This window comes from Diplodia corticola, assembly GCF_001883845.1.
Source record: "Diplodia corticola strain CBS 112549 chromosome Unknown scaffold25, whole genome shotgun sequence".
Lineage (NCBI taxonomy): Eukaryota > Fungi > Ascomycota > Dothideomycetes > Botryosphaeriales > Botryosphaeriaceae > Diplodia > Diplodia corticola.
Window position 1 is genome coordinate 380,514 of NW_017971504.1, and position 17,921 is coordinate 398,434.

The following is a 17,921-nucleotide window of genomic DNA, read 5'->3' on the forward strand; positions in this document are numbered from 1 at the left end:
GCGTCGCAGTCATCCAGGCCGGGCTGGGTCGGGAGACTACAGATTGCCTTCTGGTAGAATCGGAACGATGGGCATCTAGAACAGCCGGGCTTGAGAACGATACCCCGAACTCCTCCGTCTCTCAGCAAGTCGGCCAGTGAACGGGAAAGCGAGAGCCCCAAAGTAGCGGTTCGATTGTGGAGCAGTGAATTCCAGCATTCAAAGTGAATTATGGTTGTCACGAATTGAGCCTGTGAAGTTGCGAAAAGAACCATCATTGGTAAAAGTATGCACTCGCCGGCGGGCCATTTGTGCATGCGATGGAACAAAAGTCGGTTCTCGTCAACGGACCTGTCGATCTGATTGGAGGTGGTCGAGGCTGCTGCGGTATGAGAATAGCGAACGTGTGTTCCAGCGTGTCCGTCAATTGCGTTGGCATAAGCTGATGGCCATGGACCGTTGCGCGGGCAGGCCTTGCCAACTGCTTCAACTCATCGGAACATCCCGTTGCCACTTCAGGTGATTGTCCCCTTTCTCTTCGTCGTACGAATTTCCGGGGAACATAGCCGAGCACCGCTTTCCATCACAAAAGCTATTTGCAGTGCTCGCCGGCGCCAGCAGCGCTGCTCAAGTCGTTATCAGGGCCGAAGATGGTCGCATCGCGGGAGTGGGGAACAGGGTACGGTGGTCGCCCCGCCGTAAGCCTCGCGTGGGCTTCGTCGATCTCAATTCTCCGGGGTGGGGACGCGCGAGGTACCGGGGTGACGTTGGAAGCATGCCTACTCTGACTCATGCCGGCTGAGTGGAGTGGAGCACGCGCGGTTTCTCTGTGTTCGCTTTCGTGGGTCTCATGGTTGGAGATGTATATATTTCGAGCCATCTGGGCGGGCAAAACTTTCAGAAGAAGTCGGAGAGAGGTTTTTTGTAACCAAAGATTCCCCACAATAAGGCTGAAATGCACGGCACTCTCGTTCCCTTATGGCGGCGGCTGCTTTCCGCCAAAAAGCATACAAGCGAAAGGGCTTGCAGATCGCACAACAGCGGCCAGAACGCTCAGATAAGGCTGTTTCATAGGACGAGGTTCGCGCTAGTTTCAACAAATCCCCGAGCGTCGTTGCCACCAAATATGCGTACGCGTCAGATCTCGTATAGTGGTCCCGTCTGAATCTATGTCCTTGGCTCGGAACGGTTAGGCGTCCTCTTTTAGCTCAACGCTAGCTTCTCTAATATAGCTCTGGAACGATGCCCTCCTTTACTTAACGGGCTTAGCGGCCGCCATCAGCCAATTATAGAAGAAGTCCATGTACGGCCCTGAAGAGGGTGGAAATTGCGTGGGGTGATGATTTTCAGATCGCCGTTCTTGGGCTGCGACCGACTGAGCCCCGAGTCGCGTTGTCGGGGCAAAGGGAGCCAAGTTTCAGCTCTCTGACTCGTCATGGAAATGCAGCCGCTGGCCTTTTACTTCAACTAAGCCCTGGTTTCCCCGGCGCCGTGGGTTTCCCGCCTGTCTCACCCAACACCGAGTGGTCACGCAACAACCACGTCGAATAAACATTGCTCCCGACATGGGCGGCGGCCTCAGCCCCCCAGTAGCTCTTCTCATCCAGTGGGCTACAGATCGAGTCCGTTATCCATATGGCGAGAGGCATAGTCTCTTCATCGTCGTCTTGATGGCCACGCTGCTTGCTATGACGCTAGTAGTCGTGGCCGTAAGGCTGTGGGCGCGCTGCAAAATCCGACGCAACGCCGGCCTGGATGACTGGCTAGTCGTGATATCCATTGCAAGTAATCTCTACCTACCAAAGGTACGTCTGCTAACGAAATTCAGCCGATCCTGCTCGTCTACGATGCTTGTCACGCCTTCGGTAGGTGACGCATTTACTGGATTTCAACCACTCTTACAAGCCACCCCGAAATGCAAAGACGCGTGCATGACTACTTTTACCCGCTCGTTAAATTCACACTTCAACCGAGAGAAAAGTGTGGACAAGCGTTGCGGGCATAAAGCAGTGATATGATATCCTACTTCGGGGTGGCTTACCTCTTGACAATCGCCTTGGTCTAACTGTCTCGTCCAGGCTATTTCCTTTACGGCCTCGATCGCCATGCGTGGGAGGTAACGGTTTCCCAAGCCGTTGACGTCCGTATCATTACCTGGACGATTGCCCTTACCTACATGCTTATCACGGCGCTGGTCAAGATTTCCATTCTCATCTTCTACCGCCGCTTGAGCAAAGGCACCTTTACGACGTCGTGGATGTGGACCGTCCGCATCTTTATTCTTTTCGTTGCTTCTCTCGCCGTTTCGTTCACGATTCTATTATGCGTCGGGTGCCGGCCACTCGATGCTTTCTGGCATAAGATGGATTTCATATGGGCTCTGCAAAACAACTACACGTGCATTGATGAGGCCGCCAACTTCATTACTTACGCCGTCATCAACGTCATCACGGATGCAGCGGTCTGCATCCTGCCGCTGCTCGTCGTGTCCCGCCTACAGATGCCCCGCAAGCAGAAGTGGGCTGTGGGCGCGCTCTTTGGCATCGGCTTCTTGTAAGTAACATGACAACCACCTCCGTACCCAACCGAAACTGAGCATGAACCCCGGCAGCCTCTGCGTCTGCGGCGTCATGCGCTTGGTGTGGATGTACATCACCTACTACAAGACCTACGACACCACCTGGACCGCCACCTACATCTGGTCCTGGACGCTGGTCGAGACGCATTTCTCCATCATATGCGCGTCAGCGCCGGCGCTGAACATCTTCTTCCGCCGCATTCTGCAGCCCACGCACGCCTCGGACAGCGACGCTTCCCACCAGCGCAAAGCGTTGGACAATTTCGGCAGCTGCTCCAACCGTAGCGGACGTGCTGGACCCAGTCACGGCAACGGCGATGTCGAGAGCGGCATATACATGGCTGACATGCTTGCCTATAAGGCGGCCAAGGCCGAAGCGGAGAGGGATGACCCGGTCTTTTCGATGCGGGAGAGCGAGGCCAAGAGAGAATCCATGGCCATCTGCCGGGAAGTCGATGAGGCGGCAAGTGACGGTGATGAGCAGGGAATTGAAGAGCAATCAAGAAAGAGCAGCAGGGGAAGCAGGGGAAGCACGGAAAGCATACTGGAGACCCATGTTGCGATAGGATTTCATGAATGAGTCTCTTTGCGGTTGGTAAATATCCTGCTGTTGTGTTTGAGAAAGCCTCGCCTGAACTTCTACCCTCACAGTAGCATTTTCACAGTCCATGATCTACGATTGGCGCATCGCTTTGGGGCGCACTTTGAAAAGGACTGGAAAGCGGTGGCCAGCGGAATCGTCATGAATCCAGCCTCAGTGCTGCCTCCTCGAAGGCAGGTTTCCGTCAAGGGATCAGCTCCCTACGCATGATTTCGGACAACCGCCGGGAGTCAGCAGAAAAGGCTCTTTTCTTTTTCTCGCCTCCCTGCTGTTAAGTACGGAACTCATCGAAATTGCTTCCAGCGATCGACCAGACATACTGCCTTCAATTCGCATGATATCGAGGCGTCATTGTGAAGCAAGTAAGTAGGGATATTCCCCCATTGATTCAACATGCTCAATTGGAAGGCGCTGGAAAACGTGAGCTAGTATCCCAGTATTCCACCATATCGCGTACTGAACCCGTGATGCCTCGTCAGGCCTGAGGCGGGTCGAATTGCCGGCTTCCATCAAGGGACCAACGCCAATTTGAATGGAGGAGAGAAGGATCGCAGCGACCGTCTTGAAACCCATGGATGATGTTGTGCACGCTGGCCAGAGTGGCTTCTGCCGCGGAGGATCGTCGTAGCGCTCTTTCGGAACAAGGTTCTCAACTCGGGCGTCGGCCGTAAAATAGTGGTTGCGCAAGACCTGAATGGTTGCAGAGAGGGCGTTGTACCTGGGCAGCACACCTTTCGGCGCACCCAGGTGGGACGACGGAGATTTTCATGCGCACAGTGCAGAGCGCGCAGTGAAACAGGCAGCGGGTGCGAGACGCGTCGCGGTCGCGTCGTCATACTCGGCGCACCTTCCCTGGGTCCTGGCACTGACGTCATCCGCGCCCTTCAGATTTCGCAGCATCGGGGTGATATCTACCTACTCGTCACCCTTCCCGTCATCATCACTTGCCCGCTCGCCCGCTCTCAGCTTGCCTTCTTCGCCGAATCATTAATCTTCCCAACAGCCCTTGGATAGCCCACGGACGAAGGGCCACACTCCCCGTTCTTCCTGGACACGACACGACATAACACGCAACGCTGGCATCTTTCGCGACGCGCACGGTCATACCATGGAGCCATCCTCTCCTGTGAGTCCCACTTCTGGCACGCTCATCGTGGTGCCGATCTCCGCCAAGCCACTTGGAGGTCAGTATTGCAACGGTTTCTCGGTATAACACTGTAGTCAGGCTACTTTCTCCGAAACAATTTCCAATGGGATTACAAGACTTTCGTCGGCCAAGGCAATACTCATGTCAGCGGCCTTCCAGAGGAGCGGCTCCAACAAAGCGGTGGGTTCCCGTCGTAGGACGTCACTACGGAACTCGGTACGCTCCGTTGGGTTACATGCTATACGCAGGTGCTCGAGGGAGTGTTAGGTCGCCTTCCTCTCTACCACCCTCGCCCGTCTTGAGTCCCCCCTCCGCCGAACTTCCAGCTACTCTATGCTTCAATTGCAAACCGAGACCGTCTCAGAGCCTCAATAAGATGTCTCGTGCGCGCTATGCTATTGTGCTGACCGACAACGGAGAAATGCACATGGATGGGGCAGAGGGCACCAGTTTGAAGGGCGATGGAATTTGGAGATACTCAACGGTGCAGAGCATGCGGGGTTTCCTAGTTGCCAACATCTCATCCACGTTGGCCACGTCTTGGTGGAGGTGTCTTGTCGTCAGGGCGTGTTGTGTTATGACGGCGTGTGTTTTCTGGAGACCAAGACCGACTTCACCGAGAAGAAGCTGACTCGCAAGAGCCAGGTGTGGCTGAGCTCGAAGAAGATTGGATACAAGGGAGGAGGCCAAGGAATAAGGAGATCTGCAGAAGTGGAGGAGGAAGAGAAGAAGAAACGTCGACACGGAAAATATCCTAAGCGGACACGTCACCCTACGAACCATGAACGCCCGAATTGCGAAAGAGACAGCAGTATGTCAGTCACGAGCGTGGTCAGTCAAACTTTCCAAGCAACCCGGCGCACCCTCGAGGCGTTGGAGCGGGAAAGGCAGAAGAGCAAGGTACTGGAGAAGCAAAAGGCTTCGTTGAGCACCGTGATATGAGTCGCGGGAGCGATGCGAGTGAGTTTTTGAAAAGGTGGAGAAAATAAGCGACGGGGCGCGTGGGAGGGCTTGGGGAGACGGTGCTGGCGGTGGACTGTGTGTTGAAGTCTATCCGCGACCAGGAGAGTGAGGGGGTGAAAAGATATACTCAGAGGCATACTTCTGAGAGTGACGGATGGCCTTCGATGACGCACGGGAATGGCGTGTGGTGACGGGAGCTTCGGCACGGGGAATTCGTCTGCCTTGGTTGTTTGGGTTCTCACTGAAGATGGGGAGGGGTTTATAAGTTAAATCCGCGACTTTTTCTCCCATCCAGCCGATAAAGGTTACGTGGCTCCTGGCTTTGCCTGCCCACGACTCCTAGGCAACGCTTGGGGATTAAGCGTCAAGGATACCGAAAAAAAAGGTGGTGGTCCCCCGTGTCACCTTTCTGCAGCGGTCCGGTTTACCGGTGCCGTACGGCCGGCTTAGGGAGTCCTTCGGGGCCTTGCCCATGTAGCCCAGTGCCATCCCGTCCCAGTGGCGTGGTTGGTGCTGCTGTACGGTCCTGCGGCCCGGGGTTCAATCCTGGGCTGCAGCAGCTTCAGTTTTGCTTCTTTTTTGGCCTTTTCTTTTTGCTACGCCGTACTATAAGGCAAACCGGGCTTGTGCTTAGAATTCACTGTCTCTCTTTTTCTTCATTCTGATTCTGAGCTCGACTCCGCGCTCAGTGTCCTGACTCTGGCCGCGAGACATGTGCATATGCATCAGAAGCTCACTCAGAAGTTCACCGGTCCAATGCCGCGTAGCGTCCGCCTTTCGACCACCCCCGCCGCATCCGCTTCACCGTCTTCGAGACGCTGCCCGCTCACCCGCTCACCCGCGGCCAAAGTTTTCCAAACACAGTCCAGACTACGGCGCATGGCCATGTCTCACACTGACCTCACAGTTCCGCTCGCGCACCGCACCGCTTGTGTAGAGCGCCCAACATTTCACCTCTCGGTCACCACGATTAGGCACAACATCCGTAATGGATCCCAATCGCAGCCCACCAACACGGCTCCCACCCAGAGTTGCCCCGCTCCCCCGAGAGCAACGCCATCAGCTGCATCGATCTCACCCGCGAGCCCAGCACCCCCGCTGAATCGGCATCCTCATCAAGCATCCCGACACCCTGCCCCAAAAGGCACTCGCCCCCGCAAACCAGAATCTCAAGTCCCGAACCAGACTTCGAAATGCCGGCACCAGCTGGTTTCCGCTTTCCCACGTGGACTTTCTGTCAGGCCCACGCTGTCCCCCTCATGTCATCTATCTACCGTCACTGTAAGGTTGCGTGAGTCTAATCTCCTTGAGACGCGGTCCGTAGTGACAAAAGGATGCAAGGCATGCATCAAGCGTAGGGGTCCCACGTCACACCAGGCCGAGACCCACGCGCTGCATCTGCCGCCGCTTTCGCACAGACACAGACGGCCATCCACATGCTCGCTCAGATCGAGCTGCTCCAGCAACGCGGCACTACATTTTCGGGAGGGTGCTAAGACTGGATTGTCGGTCCGCGACTCAGCATAATACTTTCAGCGACCTCACTGCAGAGAACTTGGAGCGCGTTGGGGTGGAATCATGGTCATATGGAGCGATTTCGGGTATTTCTGTGAACACACGGCACATAGACTGGCACACTGCCCGTGAGCGCGTCAAACAGGTCACTTCTCAAATTCTGTCGGCAAGAGAGCGGTATTGAGGCTCGTACGAGTAGATTGGTGTTTGGTTTGGATACTCGGAGCGGTGATGCTCTCACCAGAGTTGTTTGGGACTGCGCCTGGATGGTCGTCAGCTGGTGTCTTCTCACATGTCATAGAAACCGGCGACACAACGGAATGCTTCAGTGGAAGGGCATCGTACACCGGTCGGCTGGACGCTGCCATCCCTACTCTGCATCCACCGCTCGATGACCATTCCTTTGGCCAAGTACTGTTTCACGGTGAAGAGATGGTCTAAATTAATCGTATGATTACATTCAAGAAGGCTCTCTGCATGTTGCAGCCGATAGGTCATGCTCTGTGCTACAGCCTCCAATGGCAATATTGGCTGGGGAGCGCCATCCTGAGCGTCGAGCGCGGCGAGTCAGGTGGGTCCGTCGTTGCAACGGTGGAGTTGGAAAGTGGGAGGGAAGCGGACGATGTGGAAACGTGAGTGATGCCAGCGGCCACGTCACCAGCCACTCAGAGATGCTGTTCAGGAGCTCTTGGATGTCACTCCTCCAAAGATGACGATAGGGCTGATCACGGGATAGACCGTCTTTCCATCACGGTCTGCCTCTCAGACCCTCGCATGCCCCTCTGGTTATCTTGTGTGTCCCATGTTTCGCTTCCGGCGACCCTGTCTGAGCACGGCGGCCACAGAAGGCAATTTGGGAGTAATGTGCACTGGTGAGCGGGCGGTCGCGGTCGGCATTGAGGCGGCGCGAGAGGCGCAGGGAAATGGTAGGTGAACTAAAAGCAAGTGGACTCGGTGAGGGCGATTGCGCAGTGAATGTTGTGGCCGGCGGTCGCAAGGCACGAGTGTTCCACCGTCGCCAGCGCGGCCACTCAGCTGCCAAACCTACATCTCTCAGCCAGGCACAACAACCGCCCACCATTCTCGCGCCACTCGCCACCCACCCCACCGAGCTCCCGTACGACGTTTCCAACATCTAAAAAACCGAGCCATCACATCTCTCGCCCGATGCACAAGCCCACGGTCAAGCGTAGGTGACAGCCGGAGCGGCTTCCGACGCGGCCTCCGACCCAGTCCCAATCAGTCCCAACGCGGCTCGTCGACGCGCTCCATGACTTGCTCGGTCGCGTTAGCCGCTCCCCTCTAGTCGCGCCCTAGCGACGACTCTGTCCAGACTACCTCTGCTGGAAAGTTGTGCTCAAGCTCTTTTGGTCTTTGTCGACCAGCTCCTCGAAAACGCGCGGCACGACCGTTCCCAATCCCTGCGCAAATCACAAAGCCGTTGAATCACTTTGACACAGGCTGTCTTCACATGCCAGCCTCCGGCGCCATTTGCCAGGGACGCGCACCTCGTATCGGCATCCCACGGCGACCCGACCAATCATGGCGACACAAGCCGGCTGCATCGCTCGAATGTAAGAGAATCTGCAAACCGCGCCGCACCCAAGACGTTTGATGTTGCCCGCTCAGCCACCCGCCGATCCGGACACGTGCAGCCAGCTTGGAGACCTTCCTTATACGTGCCCTCGACCTCAGCCAATGGTAGTTCCACAAACCCGCATCTTTGCTTGTCTGCGAAAAGGGAAAGGCAACTGGTGGGCGTCAGTAGCCGCAACCAAGGCGTTTGATGTTACCGCCTACGCCACGCACCCATGCAAGCGCCTGCAGAAGGGCCGGGCCTCTTCTTTTATTGGCTGGAGATAATGTTGCAACACGTGCGACTCCGCGCGTCCCCTTGGATCGAAGGTGATCTCTTCCTCTCGATTTGGCTGCCTCTTCATCGTGGTTTCCGAAACGGATGGGAACCATCACAGGCTGTATTGTACGTCGACAAGCAACACTAATGTAGTGTCATACATCGTTCGCTCAAGGCCGACTAACAACACACCATTTGGACAGAACAAGTATGAGATGGGCTGGGAGACGGTTGGTCCGGTTACGACTCTGCACGGCTTCCTCTGGATCGCCACGGCAAGTAGTCGGACGGCTTCAACTCGGCAACGTCACAATCGCGCGATACTTCACACATTATTGGCCGAGCGACTTGCATACTGAGCGATCTGCGGTTCAAGTAACCATTGCTTCTCGTCTCGGAGTCGCGGGTATGGATTCGCGCCCATGAAGAGAGAAGCCCGAAAAAGAGTCATCGGACGTCAGATGACTTGAGTTTCAGCCCAGAACTGTATCTCGCGGCGCAGAACCAAGAAAACCCAAGAGACTAAACAGTAGCACATGAACAAACTCATTTATTCAAAGAATCGGCTACCGTCTTCGACCTCCCCCCGGCTTTCGGGCAAGCATCGCGGTCATGGACCTTAATTTGTTCGCGTAAGAATCCTTCTCCTGTCCGCGACGATTGTAATATTTGTATGCCGGCACTGAAGGGTTTGTCACCACCCCTGGCAGGGGCCGAGTGTTTCTAGACTTCTCGTAATCTTCTGATGTCTCTTCGTCGCTCGACATCTTCCGCTTGGGTGTCGCTACTTCCTTTTTGGGATTTTTCGTGATACCCAACATTTCGTGAAGGTCCATCGACTGCCGGCGCTTGACATGTTTCGTTTTCTTTGCCCTGGGGGGCAGCCTCTCCAGCATGCCCTTTTCGGGGTCGTCCGACGCTTCCGCACCTTGTGCCTCTAGCTGACGACTCATGCTTCTTGTGCGCCTGCGTGAAGTAATTCCATTATTCTCTTTGTCTTTCGTACCGCCGTCGGACTCATTTCCGGTGATCGTTGACAGTTTCTCCTTACGGACGTTGATGTTTGTTCGCTTCTTGAGGGTCGCAGTTTTTCCCTCTTTTTTTACATCCACCGATCTTCTCTTGTCGCTCGTTGCCTTCGTGGGGCTTGATCCAACCCGGCGCTTCTTGACTACTTTGGTTGAATCGGCAGTAGTGATGGATCTCTTCCTTGTGGCTTTTTTGTCGTCAGACACGGTCTTTATGTCATCCAACTTCGGAACTTTGATGTTATTGGTTGGCTTGGCAACAGAAGACACCGATTTAGTCCTTGTGGCTCTCTTCTCGCCAGACGTCGTCTTTGTACCGTCAGACTCCGGGAGTTCGACGCTAGCAGCTGGCTTGGTACGAGAGACGGGTTTTTTTCTCATGGCCTTCTTGTCGTCAGATACTGCTCCTTTGTTGTCCGACTTCGGAATCTTGACGCTTTTAGTTTGTTTAGTAGGAGAGACCGGTTTCTTCTTTGCGTCTTTCATCGCGTCTGGCCTCTTCTTTGTATCTGCCAGCTTCGAAATTTTGACTTCTTCAGTCGGCTTGGTAGGGGAGGCTGATTTCTTCTTTGTGTCGTCTCTCTTCTTGGACAGTGTCTTTGTGTCACCCAGCTTCGTACGCCTGGCGTCTTTGGTCAGCTCCGTAGGAGCAGCCCGCCCCTTCTTCGGGTTCGTCTCATTTTTGTTCGATGAGTTGTCGCTCATCGGAGATAGCAGTTCAGGAAACGCAAGCATGGCCATCTGCCACCCGGAGAGGTTCTTACTGGACATGATGTTTCGTTCGTAGATGTCTCTGGCCGGCTGAGGTTTGGTTGGATCTTTGTGGGATGGGACGGGGTCGTATGGCCTTTATCAAGACCCACCGGGACAATGCGGTTTGTAGCCTTTCACCAGCTCATACTGTGGCGTTGGCGACTACCGGGTTCATGGCCGAACACGGCACTGGTCATTTCTTTATTGAAAACTCACCAGGCATCAAATCAAAGTCCTAAGGCGGGGCCCCGGAGACCGCAGAGCATTGGCGGATTACGTCATTTCGTTTCCGAGACATTATGCTTTTGGACAGCCCATCCATCTCGCCGGATAGCCTAGTGCTGGGAGCCGTCACGTTTTCGCACAGCCCGGCCCTAAGGGAGCGCAGCTCGCGAGAGAGTCCGGCGGTAAGGGTTTTGATGGCTTCGATGGTCTCTTTTGAGCGGCCCACGAAGCCACGGTCGGACAATTCAGCCTGGACGGTGGGGTATCGGCAGCCATGATGTTCGTGTGGGTGCGATGGAGCTCCAGGATGCATGGCTCAGGGTGCAGAATCGATAGTGGTTGCCAGTTCTAATTGGTTGCCGCACTCCGCGCCCACCGACACGCCTGAGCACCCAGGCAGTGCCTTCAACAACGTCTTGACCTACGTGGCTGCTCTGACCTTGGCCCAAAGGATGCACTTCTGATGAATGATGCTACATGAAATGACGACGAATTATGAGTGGGCGGGACATTCCACGTTGCTCTGGGAGCAGACATGTCGGTATTCTTTTGATTGCGCCAACGGAACCAGGTTCACTCCAGGAGGCTTCAGGCAGAAGCGAGGAGCCTGAGATGGGTACAGACCACATTCTACTTGGGGTGCACCGGCCAGCTGCACGGTCCAAGTAGTTTTCGGGGTCTCAGGCAGCAGCGAAATCGGTCTGCGGCTCTGTATTTTTAGATCGAATTCTCTTCCTGTTTCGGAAACGTTTCCCGACGATCGTGGGTATGATGGCACGGCGCGTTGGGGGCTGAGCCTGAACGTCGTTCTTTTTTGTTTTTAGAATGTGGCCCGTCGCCACAGGCGATGCGGCCTCGAGAATAAAAAAACGCTGCTATCTCTAGGGGTGGAAATACCCCAAAATGAATCACTACCCTTCCAGCTTCACGTCAATATCCCGACCCGACACCACGCGTCCTTCTCGAACTGCACCAGCATCCTTCGGCATGTCGGAGACGCCGTCCACACTCTTGTTTGTGAATGCCGAGGTCGCAACGAATTCGGCCTCTAGACGCACCAAGTCCTCTACTTCTTCTCTTCTTATCTTCTTCTCTTCTTGTTGTCTCTTCTTCTGCTGTTTTCTTCTCTCCTCCTCCTTCTGCCAATCGACTCGCGGCAAGCCGTACTGCCGGCCAGAGTCTCGATATTCCCTATAAATGTCCAAAGCGATGTCCAGAAGATAGCGGACAACCGGACCCGTTTTCAGCTTCCCCCACAAGTCGCGCTTCAGCTGTTCATCCAGGTACTCCTCCGGGAAGCCCTTTTCCGCAACTTTCGAGTATCGTTGAAGCTCTTTGACCGACCCAAACACCATGACCTTCTTGCCCGGCACCTCATGGCACTTCCACTTCAGCCACCACGCCAGATCAAGCAGGTTGACGTACTTGCCCCTCATCAGCTCGCGACACGCGTCGACATCCGCCGGCAGCGCCTTCTCCGCGACGCCGACGGCCCTGCACAGCTTCCGCCAATCGGCCAGCACGCCGTCCGGATCGGTGTGGCCGAGGTTGTCGACCAGCTCGCCGACCAGCGCCTTCCCATAGAACAGGCGCGCCAGCCTCAACTTGCGCGCGCCGGGCTCCCAGCGTCTGAAGAAGTACAGCCTCTTGAACGACAGGGACGGCGGCAGGGCCCAGTCGTAAACCCAGTCCCCCGGCTTTGGCATGTCCCACAGCCTTGGCTCGACGTGTTTCTTGAAGAAGAGGTCGAGCGGCGAGGGGTCCTTGTACTCTTCGAAGTACAGCATCCGGAAGCGGTGTTTGCGGTGGATGTGGTCATTTAGCTTTTTCGTGTCCTCGGCGCTGAACAGGCGCAGGCAGTGCGGGCACGTCAGCAGTTTCGGGTTCTCGTGGACTTGCTTCACGTGCAGTGAGAGGCGGGCGGTGTTGGTGAAGGTTTGGGTGCAATGGGGGCAGGCGAGGCGGGGTGGCCGGGAGGGGGGGGAGGGGCCGGTGTTCTCCTCGTGTGCTGGATGGCTGCGGCGGGCGCTGGTGGAAAAGGCCGGGGTGCTCGTGGGGTCATGTGGACCCGGTTTCCTCTTGGTGCGGTTTGTCTCGGGGCGAAGCAGTGGGTGGCATGATGAGACGAGTGCGGTGATCTGGCGGAGAGGGCGGAGTCTGGATGTGACGAGTGCCATGGGGCCAGTTTGGTGGTTAGACCGCCCGGTTGGGCTTGGGGTTCAACGTGGTTCAACGTGGTTCATCGTGTCGGGCGGATAAAAAGTTTCCGGTGGCGGGCGGGCGGGGTCGATCCGATTGGTGGTTGCCTAGGTTTGCGCGATGGGAACCCTGGCATCGTGGTGCGCGCAGTCACGTGCTCACGCGCCGGCTTTGCAGCAGCGATGCGACCATCAAGGACGGTTTAGCGCCGCCGCATCTCCGGTCTGACGGCAGCAGCCTCGTCCTCGTTTCGTCCTCGTTTCTTCTCCATCCACTACCATCTCCAACACCCTCACACACTCAATATTCTCAACATATATCGCGGCCTTCCAAGCATGCATGAGTATCGTCAGCTACATCACCGGCGATCATTCCTCGGCGTCGCACTCGCTCGTGAGCAGGATATGGCTTTCCATCACGTGGCAATCTCGCTGACATCATTACAGTAAACAACATCTACTTCTCCCAGCCCTGTTGAACATCGCTGTAATAGGCCTGCACGTTCCACGATCTGTTGATCAGCCACTGCTCGACGCTTTTGCTCTCTGGCAGCTCGCCAATCTCAAACTCCCACATGCTCTTCTCAATCACCGGCTTCTGCTGCTCGTCGAGCACCTTCTTCCCCTTGGCGTCTTTCTTATACTTGGCCCACACCCAGCCCTTGCGCTGCTGCAGGTCCTTGCCATAGCCGTGCTCATCCATGACGCGCTCCCACCCACGCATGGCAGCCGGCTCGTACACCACCAACGACTTGTCCGTCCGCTTCAGCTCCCGGTGGTACTGCTGCCGAAAGTGCACCGTCGGATGGACGCGCTCGACCGTGTACCCCGCCTCCCTGGCGTGATACTCGCGGGGCGTCCGGTCGGCGGGCGAGCCGAAGATCTTGTACATGGTGGTGTAGCTGTCCTCGATCTTGCCCCAGACCCAGTCCTGGCTGCGCTCCCACGCCGAGACCTCGCCGCCCGCCTTCTCCGGGTGCTGGAGCGTGGCCTCGATGTCGGCCAGCTGCGCCGCCAGCGCCGCGTCGTCGACCGCCAGGTTCGGCCGGATCCGGTCCAGCATCCACGCGTACGTGATGCTGGCCAGCTGCTCGCGGTCGCCCTGCGGGTTCTCGTGCCCCGCGTTGGCCGAGTTGCCGCCCCCGACGTTGATGTGCGCGCCTGGGAACCAGCACTGCACGAGCTTGGTCGTCTTGTTGCCTTCCTTGACGCACCAGAGGCATGGGGAGAAGGGGGTGCGGCGTTCGTCGAGGGCGAGGGCCTGGTACGCGTGCTGGACGTCTGGTTGGGGGTGGTGGTGGTTAGCGGGTCGGCCGTGGCGTGGCGCGCGTGCGGGGCCCGGATGATGACGACTTACTCGCGCTGAGGTCGGTGTTGTAGAACTGGTACGCCTTGCGCCAGCCGGAGTTGTCCTTTTTGAGCCAGTGGCCGAGGTCGGGCACGCCGAGCGAACCGACCGTGTCCCACACGCCGATGATCTGGATCACGACGTCCTTGGCCGCCGTGACGACGGGCTCGGGGCTTTTGGATGTGAAGTCCTTCCAGAACTTGGTCTGCGTGAATGGCTTGGAGAAGTCTTCGGCTCGGATGTAGTTGCCGTACTGCTCCAGGAAGTAGGGCATCAGGTAACCCTGGATGATGCCGACCTCTTGGGTCAGACCAGCCGCCGCGCGGACCGTGTAGGCGCCGCGGGAAAAGCCGAAGAAGTAGAGATGGTCTCCGGCACTGTAGTTGGAGGCGATGAAGTTGTAGGCCTCCAGCACATTCTCGAGGAGGCCGAGGCCCTGGGAGCCTGCCGGGCGATTGTCAGCGCCGAGCCGAGGAATCCGGCGTGGGGGGTCGGCTTCGTACCTTGTCTGGCGGCCTCGACGGAGGTGATGTCGCCCGTGCCGACGCCCGAGTCGTAGTAGACCAGCTGCTGCCACTCGTTCTCATCGCGATCCAGACCCGCCCTTGCGAGAACTCGGCTGAGGCGGGCCACGTTGGAGGGACACCCGTTCTTGGGGTCAATCGACGTCGCCGACTGCCATGTGCCGTCGCAGCAGACGACTATCCTTTTTGGCTTGGCTGCCTGGGCGGCGTGTGAGAAGAAGTCTTTGTCGTACGTGCGAACCATTGCAGCGGGGTGGAGGAGGACGGGGGATGGACCTATTTGGAGGAGGAAGCTCCTGTATATATACGACGAGCTAGAGGCGCAAGGGCTGAGGTCGACGCGCGATATATTCAGCTGGGCAGAGTTTTCATCGTCTAGCCGCGAGCCGTCTGGGGTGCGGCGTGTCGATAGGCGCCGTGGCTGATGGGCAAAACAGTCGACGACAACGCCGAGACCGACGTAGAAGTGGGGTAGACGCGTGGAAGCAGCGGCAGCGCGGGGCTATCCGTTGCTGTGGCGTCCCGAGATGCCGGCCCGGAGATCTCCCCGGGAGAGCGTCTAGCCAGAGGCGGTTGGTTCATCTTGTAGGATCGGTCGAGACTGGCAGATCATCCAAAAGTGGCTGGCTGATTTACCCTGTCCCCGCGTCTAAAGGATAATGCTTGAGTAGTGCAGCGTGGTCAACAATAATAGAGTGATTGGTAAATGCGTGCTTATGGGCTACTCTGATTGGCTGATGAATGAATATCTTGACTGCTGTTTGACCTGACTGGTAGTAAAAGCCGGAACTTCGTCATTGTCAGTGTATGGCCAGGGAGGGACGGGCTCTTCGTTTGGACTTTTCGGCACCTTTGGCAGCTTTCAGCAAGGCAAGCTTTTAGCGTCTTTCCGGTACTTTTAGACTCTGTGTGAGTGTCGCCAAAGAAGAGCTTCGTGCCGCGATAAAGTCGGCGACTCTGGATCTAGAAGCTGATCGCCCATCTGGGCCCATTCGGTCTGCTGCCGGTGTTTGTGACTGGCTGCTGAGGAGAATTCGTTCGATCGCGTGTCCTGGATGAGGTAGTAGGCCAGCAGCTCTTTGATGAAGCGCGGCCACTGGTGCGGGCCGAACATGCCAAGGGAGGAACACCTGCCTCAATGCCTGATGCCTAATGACACGCAGCCTCTCGCTCGCATTGCTCAACGTGAATTTTGTGTTGACGTCATAATAGCAAAATGGAAGACCCTGATGACCCAACCAGCCTAGAGGTGGCTGGTTTGTTGAGATCTAAATAAGCCACGCGAGTATATAACCATCAACATTCCCACACTTTCCATCCCTCCCTATCGACTCCGTACATCTCGCCTCGGCTTCGCCCACCAATCGACATGGATTCTCAACCGGATCCCGGAATCCAGCAGATGGCTTCGACCATCTGCCTTCCGTACGACGTCATGGCCCTCGTTGTTGGAAAGCTAGACTGGGAGACGCTGAAGCAAATCCGATTCTGCTCCGACTGGCTCGCCAGGGAGGCCGCGCGATACTGCTTCTCCACGATCCATGTGTCGATGCATCTCGAAGGCCTGGAGCGCATCTCTGGCATTGCGAGGAGCAGCAGGACCGCCCATGCCGTCAAAAAACTTGTCTTGAGACGGGCTAACACACCATCCGAGACGGTCATTTCAGATACAACGGCTGAGGCTCAGAGGGAAGAGAAGCAAGACGAGACGGAGGCTTTCACGTGGCCCACACCAAACCTCTCCACATGGCTACGCGCGTCGGGCGCGGTCCAAAAGTCCCGAGTCCACAAGGCTTACATTGGCTTAGAAGAAGCCCTTGTCCGGCTCCCTAATCTACAGACGCTTGTGACAAAGTTTGACTTGTATTGGCCGGAATACAGCCCCCTACATCATGCAGACTATGGATTGGAGGAGTGGCTAACGGTTCGAGATAGAAGCGCCCATTTGGCCTTCATCCTACGAGCTCTGGGCAAGCGCAACTCGTTCAGCAACAGTCTAACCGAACTAAAGCTTCGCTCACCTGGGTATACGTGGTGGGGACTCGGGGATCTTGACCGGGCTTTGGAACCAACGGACGATACGGCTTCACACGAGAACCGGAGGCTGATGGAAAATGCCTTCAGCAGTCCAAAGCATCTCCGCATTTCGATAGGAGGGAGGCAATCCGAGATGGCCACATGCATCGAGGCCGTAGCAAGGTTTCTTGGAAAATGCAGCAACCTCACTCGTCTTAAGTTCAAGATCCTCTTCTCGCATGGGCTGGCATACAGAGCGCCGGACATGCTTACCGGAATCAATGCTTGCGTGTCGTGGCCAGCGCTCAGTCACCTGAGTCTGGAACGGGTTCGGTTTCGAAAAGAGTCGATTCTCCGCACTCTTTCCCTCGTTTCACCGACGTTGAAGTCCCTTGTCCTGGATCTATGTTTTCTGATGGATGAGGAATGCTCGTGGTCCGACGTTCATCGGGAAATGAGGCTGATAGATTTTCATCCTCTACTACATCTTGATCTTCGGGTTTGTTATCAAGAGATGGGCGTACCTCCCGGAGCCCTCCATGTGTCACCGCAAGACCTCTCGGTCACATACATCCCTGCCGGCCCGAGAGCTTCCTATGGAGCGAATGGTTACGATCTGCTGGGCTACCCGTCGAATGTATGCGACTACATATTGAAAAGAACGGATTCCATGCCTCCCCTTCTGGGATATCGGAGAGGTTAGAATGGTTCTAGTAAGCCTAGTGACTGGCCAGAGCTGTATGACATGGTTATCCTGTGCGGCTGGGCGAAGAGCGGAAGGAGAGGTAGGGGTGCATGGGATTGCGGGTAACGAGACTACTCAGTATTTGCACGGCTTTCAATGCCCACTGGCACACATCCGACTCTGGGATGGTTCAGTCAACACGAATTATGAGAATGCCGTATGTAACCTCTGAATCAGATCTCCTTGGGCGCCGAAATGAGCTTGAGGCTTGTAGTGAGTTGTGGATTGGATATATAACGGCCCGTGAGCGGAATACTTGGAAGTAGATTTTCTGACCCGCGCAACAACCCTACCTGCCTTACCTACCTGTCAGCACCCGCTCTGCACGACCAACTCTCCGTCACCCGTAACAATGCGTCTGCGTTGACCTGATTGGCCGACAGCCGAGCCCGCGCGCCCGTCACCCCCACAAGCCACACCCCACAAAACACCCACACGACGTCACC

At 56.3% G+C, this 17,921-nt stretch overlaps 6 protein-coding genes across 6 annotated transcripts; 3 read left to right on the forward strand and 3 right to left on the reverse strand.

Annotated features, from left to right (window-relative positions):
- Positions 1-1,544: 1,544 nt before the first annotated feature.
- On the forward strand, positions 1,545-3,137 carry BKCO1_25000126 (uncharacterized protein; the record flags this gene model as incomplete). The annotated part of the gene is made up of 4 exons (XM_020273232.1): positions 1,545-1,688; positions 1,808-1,844; positions 2,058-2,532; positions 2,591-3,137. 4 exons carry the CDS (start codon positions 1,545-1,547, stop codon positions 3,135-3,137), a joined length of 1,203 nt encoding a protein of 400 aa, XP_020130360.1.
- A 1,544-nt stretch (positions 3,138-4,681) lies between these two features.
- Positions 4,682-5,247, forward strand: BKCO1_25000127 (uncharacterized protein; the record flags this gene model as incomplete). The annotated part of the gene is made up of 2 exons (XM_020273233.1): positions 4,682-4,813; positions 4,870-5,247. 2 exons carry the CDS (start codon positions 4,682-4,684, stop codon positions 5,245-5,247), a joined length of 510 nt encoding a protein of 169 aa, XP_020130361.1.
- Positions 5,248-9,204: 3,957 nt separating this feature from the next.
- BKCO1_25000128 lies at positions 9,205-10,437 on the reverse strand (the record flags this gene model as incomplete). Its single annotated transcript, XM_020273234.1, has 1 exon — positions 9,205-10,437. The coding sequence occupies one exon, from the start codon at positions 10,435-10,437 to the stop codon at positions 9,205-9,207; it is 1,233 nt and encodes a 410-aa protein (XP_020130362.1).
- Positions 10,438-11,555: 1,118 nt separating this feature from the next.
- BKCO1_25000129 (uncharacterized protein) lies at positions 11,556-12,821 on the reverse strand (the record flags this gene model as incomplete). Its single annotated transcript, XM_020273235.1, has 1 exon — positions 11,556-12,821. One exon carries the CDS (start codon positions 12,819-12,821, stop codon positions 11,556-11,558), a length of 1,266 nt encoding a protein of 421 aa, XP_020130363.1.
- A 478-nt stretch (positions 12,822-13,299) lies between these two features.
- BKCO1_25000130 (peptidoglycan binding domain containing protein) lies at positions 13,300-14,958 on the reverse strand (the record flags this gene model as incomplete). The annotated part of the gene is made up of 3 exons (XM_020273237.1): positions 13,300-14,123; positions 14,200-14,634; positions 14,694-14,958. 3 exons carry the CDS (start codon positions 14,956-14,958, stop codon positions 13,300-13,302), a joined length of 1,524 nt encoding a protein of 507 aa, XP_020130432.1.
- Positions 14,959-16,083: 1,125 nt separating this feature from the next.
- BKCO1_25000131 (uncharacterized protein) lies at positions 16,084-17,433 on the forward strand (the record flags this gene model as incomplete). Its single annotated transcript, XM_020273238.1, has 1 exon — positions 16,084-17,433. One exon carries the CDS (start codon positions 16,084-16,086, stop codon positions 17,431-17,433), a length of 1,350 nt encoding a protein of 449 aa, XP_020130431.1.
- Between the last annotated feature and the right edge of the window lie 488 nt (positions 17,434-17,921).